The sequence below is a fragment of the Pipistrellus kuhlii genome, unplaced genomic scaffold (assembly GCF_014108245.1).
Source record: "Pipistrellus kuhlii isolate mPipKuh1 unplaced genomic scaffold, mPipKuh1.p scaffold_m20_p_3, whole genome shotgun sequence".
Taxonomy (NCBI): Eukaryota; Metazoa; Chordata; class Mammalia; order Chiroptera; family Vespertilionidae; genus Pipistrellus; species Pipistrellus kuhlii.
This window is the reverse complement of record NW_023425529.1, coordinates 90,736,406-90,742,405: the sequence shown is the minus strand read 5'-3', so window position 1 is coordinate 90,742,405 and position 6,000 is coordinate 90,736,406. Positions and strand designations below refer to the sequence as shown.

The window sequence follows — 6,000 nt, the reverse complement described above, 5'->3', positions numbered from 1 at the left end:
AATTTAAAGGGAGACACAGAGAAGTCTCCTCACTCCCATGATGTCACCTCATTGTCTTTTATAAAATGAAGGAAAAAAAAATCACATCTACTTTTATGACTAGATTATAATGTACTATTGGAATTCTCTTTTTAAAAGAGTAACTCTCATGGGGTTCTTTGCTGAGTAAGAGGGCATGGTGGAAAATTCAGTCATGCCTAGTCAATCCTTTCTATTGTAGATCCCAAAAGAACTCAAGAGTTGGATAGCATGGATATCCACAGAAACCTCTTCTTTTATGAACTATTTCTCAGAAAGAATATGATTCAGTTGTTTTCTACAAATTGTGGTAAATAATCTTTCAGGTATATTGAAAAAATAAATCAGCAGAATATGCTAATAGTTGTACCTTTGGTAAAACAATAACAAAATCCTAAGTTAGAATCCCTATGCAGAATATTTCTAGAAAATTACTATTTATCCCTCAGTTGTAAGGGAAGCAGGAGATGTTTGTTAGTCTAATAAATATGAATAGGAAGACAGTAGAAATTAGATCATTATGTATTTCTGTGTCCCTATATTACAAGTGTGGTGGAAAATAGATGGGTATTCATGACAGAATTAAAACTCCTATGTTTTCCTATTCATTATAAAGTCTGTTTAAAAATTTTAAATGTGACAATCTAATGAATGATAGGCTGTAGACAATTGGAACTCTCTCTCTTATTGATTACAGAGAGAGCTGGTTGAAAGTCAGTCTCTGTTTTGTGTCCATTTCCAAAGAGGTCATAAATAACCCCTGCTTCACAAAGCCACTGTGTTTGCTGAACAACCCCAATGGCTGCCATTTATGAAACCCATAAAGGGTGCCTCTTGTGGCTACCACTGTGGCAACTCACATCTAAAACTGTAAAGTGTGTTAAAGGCAAAAATTTTCATTAATCAGAAATAAAGTTCATGGTCAATATGTGTTTTGTATTTTCTATTTTTTAGTCTAAAGGCAGTTCTGAACAGAATACCAACCAAGATTACATCACAAAAACTTTAAATGTATTTATAGAGCAAATAAGTTACATAGATAAACTTTGACTATGTTTCTGATGTGCAGCAGGTTTACATGCACATATCTAATACTTGACAGCAGTAAGTTTAAGGAAGAAAACTTAAGATCGGCCCTTTAGATAAATATTACAAATATAAAGTATGACATTTCTTATGGAACAAAGTGATAATTCATATTTTACCTTTATAATTCTACTTCCGGTTATCCAAATGAATATTAAAACATGCATGCATGACAGGTGAAAAGACTTGGGATTTATCATGTGAATGACTTTAACTCTTTTCTACAAAATGGCAAAGTTGGTTAAAATTAACACTCATCCTTCTGTAGTATAAATATGTTCATAAAAGCAACTTTTAGTAAAAAGCAGCCAAGATCCATAAAAAAAGTTTTATCTGGACAATTTTTGGTAATAAGGTTCTAATCACAGACCCCTGCAAAGAGATCCAGGGTTTTAAGAAACAGTAGCCTAGCAACATAAGAAAGGTACTTCATAGCAGCTCTTTTAGGTATAGTAAGTTATATTAAAATTACAGTGTACATTAATTATCCATTTACAATTCCCTTTTCACATATATAGGCTGTCAGCTTTTGACCTTCTTTTAGTTTTCAATGGCCAGCTTCATTCTGCCTGTCCCATCCTCAGTTCACACACACACACACACACACACACACACACACACACAAAAAAAAAAAAAAAAAAAAAGGGAAGGAAAGGGAAGGAAAAATAAAGGGAAAGAATGTACAAGTTTTAATATATATATGAAGGAACATTGCACTTTTGCCAATCTAAAGTAGTTTCTAGAAAGAAAGGGTATTGTTCAAGGTAGTCGGCTTTGGTATGCAATAGAAGTCACTTCTTCAGTAGTGAGTTGCATTTGCTCAGTAAAATAACACATTTGTGCTACATAGCATGGCAAATGGAGTCTGTTCTCAAATGTTTTGTCAACTTGGTTCTTCATTGCTGCATGTTGGAAGTTCTGTCATCCCTTTAGAAAAAGTCCAACAGGTAACAAGAGGGAGAATAGTCAAACCAAGCCTCCTGAAGACTGAAAAGATACTGAGTGATGTTACTCCAGCATGGCAGCACATCCATCTTGGAATCCATGGGTGACAGGTGACTCTAGTCAGAGACTAGTGCCAGAAACACTGGAGTCTGGAAGAAAAGCAGTGAGGACTCGATAACTCTGGGCCCTGCGAATCATGTCTCGAATCTCCATGTTCAGCTCCATCAGCTTGGTGCAGATTTCAGTCAGGCTCTGGTTAGACCCCACCAAAGCATAAGTACCTGTTTGTCCTAGAGTTTGATGACGGAAATATATATTCAGTAGTGTCTGGACCTCATCATCAGAACTACTTCCAAAGATGTCATTGGGCCACAGACTTCTGCGTTCAAAAAAAGAAGAGAACAGATTATAGGCACTGTTAGTAACAAAGAGGAGAAATTATTAGTCTGTGTTAGTATAATAATATTTTATAAAAAAGCTTTATTGAGATAAAATTCATACATTATACAATTCACAAACCTAAAGTATACAATTCAGTGGTTTTACTATATTCAGAATTCTGAAACCATCACCATAAATTTATATTAAATATTTGATAAAAATATCTAAAGTATAAACTTGAGATCTGATAATTTAAAAACATTTATTTGCTATGTCATGATTCCAATGAATATGTGAATATACTTTCAAAATGTAGAGGTAAAACACCCAAAAGAATACTTTCAAATATTAGATTTCAAAATTATGTTGGCGTATATACTTAAAAAAATTTAAAAATATACTTTATTTCAATCATTCCCCATACCCTTCCTCCTTGGCAACCATTAGTTTATCTTTATCTATGTGCCTGTTTTGTTTATTCATTTGTTTTTGTTTTTTCCCCCCACATATGGTGTTTGTCTTACTCTCTGACTTCTTTCATTTTTTATGGTCAAGTAATATTCTGTTGTATCTATGTACCACCAATTTTTTACCCACATCTATTGATGAATGCTTGGATTGCTTCCATATCTTGGCTATCCTACCTAATAAAAGAGTAATATGCAAATTAATTATCACTCCGCTACATCCATAAGCCATGCCCACCAGCCAATTAGAGAGAGTATTGGCTGCGGCCACAGAGAGCAGGAGAGAGGCTTAGATTTCTCCAGCAATAGAGGAAGTCAAGCTTTCCACCTGCCCTATGCCACTCAAGGCTACAAAGTTTCAATGATAGAAGGTAAACAAATCCAAACAGAAATGGCAGCAGCCACAAAGCGAGCAGGGAGCTTAGCTCTGCTCCAGGCTACAAAGTTTCAATTGTAGAAGGTAAATAAACCCCAGATACTAGGGCCTCTGCTTGGGTTGCAAACCACCACAGACCCCTTGCTCAGGCCACCCCACACCCAAAGGGAATCCCCACTCTGATCCAGAACACCCTTCAGGGCAAACCAGCTGGCCCCCACCTGTGTACCAGGCCTCTATCCTGTGTAATAAAAGAGTAATATGCAGATTGACCATCACTCCAACACACAAGATCAAGATACCTTCCCCCATTTGGATACAAGATGGCCACCACAAGATGGCCAGCAGGGGAGGGCAGTTGGGAGGGACCAGGCCTGCAAGGAAGGGCAGTTGGGAGCAATCAAGCCTGTAGGGGAGGGAAGTTAGGGGTGACCATGTGGGCAGAGGAGGGAATTTGGGGGCAAACAGGCTGGCAGGGGAGCAGTTAGACATCAATCAGGCTGGCAGGGCAGTGGTTAAGGGTTGATCAGGCTGGAAGGCAGAAGTGGTTAGGGGCAATCAGGAAGGCAGGCAGGTTAGCAGTTGGGAGCCAGGAATCCTGGATTGTGAGAGGGATCCCAGATTGGAGAGGGTGCAGGCTGGGCTGAGGGATCCCCCCCCTTCTCCCGTGCACAAATTTTGTGCACCGGGCCTCTAGTTTAATTATAATGTACATTGATTTGGGCCTTTTTGTATTTATCTTGTTTGGAACTTTTCTTGCTTCCTGAATTTAATGTCAGTTTCCTTCCCCAGATTAGAAAGTTTTCAGCCATTATTTTTCTCTTGTTTTCTTTTCTTTTTTCTTTTCTTTACTTTCCTTTTCTTTTCTCTCCTTTTTCTTTTAATATATTTTTATTGATTTTAGAGAGGCAGGGAGAGGGAGAGAAAGATAGAAACATCAAAGATGAGAGAGAATAACTGATTGGCTGCCTTCTGCACACTCTCCACTGGGGATTGAGCCACAACCCAGGATATGCCCTGACCAGGAATCAAACCATGACCTCCTGATTCATAGGTTGACGCTCAACCATTGAGCTATGCTGGCCAAGCGCCATTATTTCTTCAAATATATTTTATGTGTTTTTCTTTCTCTTCACCTTTTGTAATCCCTCTAATGAGCTGGTTACAACACTTGACATTGACCTAGAGAAGGTTTTCCTTATTTTATTTATTTATTTATTTATTTATTTATTTATAAGTTTTTATTGTTCATATTATTACAAATGTTCCTTCCCCCACCCCCCCCCACCATTGCTCTCCTCCACCAGGTTCCCACCCCACCCTCTGCCCTTTCCCCTCTCCCCATTGTCCTCATCCATAGGTGCACAGTTTATGTTCAGTCTCTTCCCACGCCCCTCTCTCCCCTTTTCCCCAAGAATCATCAGTTCACTCCCCTTCCATACCTCTGATTCTATTATATTCAATAGTTAATATTGTTCATCAGATTTTTTTAATTTCCTTGGTTTTTAGATTCACTTGTTGATAGTTACGTATTTGTTGTTCATAATTTTTATCTTTGTTTACTTTCTCTTCTGAAAGAACCCCCTTCAGCAATTCATATAATTCTGGTTTGGTGGTGATGAACTCCTTTAGCTTTTTTTTTATTAGTGAAGCTCTTTATCTGGCCTTCGATTCTGAGTGATAGCTTTGCTGGGTAGATTATTTTTGGCTGTAGGTTCTTGCTATTCATCACCTTGAATATTTCTTGCCATTCCCTTCTGGCCTGCATGGTTTCTGTTGAGAAGTCAGCTGACAATCTTATAGGTGCTCCTTTATAGATTACTACCTTCTTTGCTCTTGCTTCTTTTAATATTCTCTCTTTGTCTTTTGCTCTTGGAATTTTAATAATGATGTGTCTCGGTGTGGTCCTCTTTGGATTCCTTTTGTTTGGGGTTCTATGCGCTTCCTGGACTTGTAAGTCTAATTCTTTCACCAGGTGGGGGAAGTTTTCTGTCACTATTTCTTTCAGTATGTTTTCGATATCTTGCTCTCTCTCATCTTCTGGGACCCCAATAATTCTGATGTTGGTTCGTTTGAAGTTGTCCCAGAGGTTTCTTACATTATCTTCAATTTTCTGGATTCTCTTGCCTTCTAGCTTCTGTGGAGGAGTGTCTTCTGGCTCTTTATGTTCCAAATCTTTGACTTGATTCTTGTGATCTTCCCTTCTGTTTTTAGGACTCTATAAAATATTTTTTATTTCAGACAATGTATTCTTTATTTCTTGTTGATCCCTTATCATTTCTCGATGACTCCTTATTAATTCTAGTTGATCTCTTTTCATATCCTCATAGGCCTGATCCATCTTTTCTAGGAAATTCTTGAAAAACCTTATAAGCGTAGATTTGAACTCTATATCCAGACGCTTTTTGTCCTCCATTTCTTTTGTTTGTGATCTATTTTGTTGTCGCATTTCGCAGTTACAGATGGGACGGGGTTTCAGGGTGGAGCCTGCAGCTTTGGCTTCCGTCAGCCCCGCCCTATGTGGGTCCGTCAGTGCTCACTGCAGGCGCCTCTGAGAGAAAGGTGCCCTCGATTTTCGCCTGCTGCCAAACAGTCTATGCTCTCCCCCAACGAGTCCGGTATTGGGGTTCAGTTCAGTTGGAAGTGGAGTTGGAGGTGGCGTTCACAGCAGTCTGGAGCCCCAGTCTCCTTCCCGTCAGGGCAATCCCGCGGCACAGCCGACCGTCC

The 6,000-nt window shown here is 38.7% G+C and overlaps 1 protein-coding gene across 11 annotated transcripts in view; it reads right to left on the bottom strand.

Moving 5' to 3' along the window:
- Window positions 1–928: 928 nt before the first annotated feature.
- The window catches only part of FRY (FRY microtubule binding protein), a 459,465-nt gene continuing 454,393 nt past the window's right edge, over window positions 929–6,000 (bottom strand). For 8 of the 11 annotated variants that reach the window (XM_036454766.2, XM_036454763.2, XM_036454765.2 and 5 more), the window contains one exon: window positions 929–2,428. In XM_036454766.2, the coding sequence (XP_036310659.1) occupies window positions 2,170–2,428 (259 nt within the window). In that variant the 3' untranslated portion in view covers window positions 929–2,169. The remainder of the gene's footprint in view (window positions 2,429–6,000) is intronic. The other 3 variants (XM_045588489.1, XM_045588490.1, XM_036454767.2) reach the window with 1 other exon arrangement.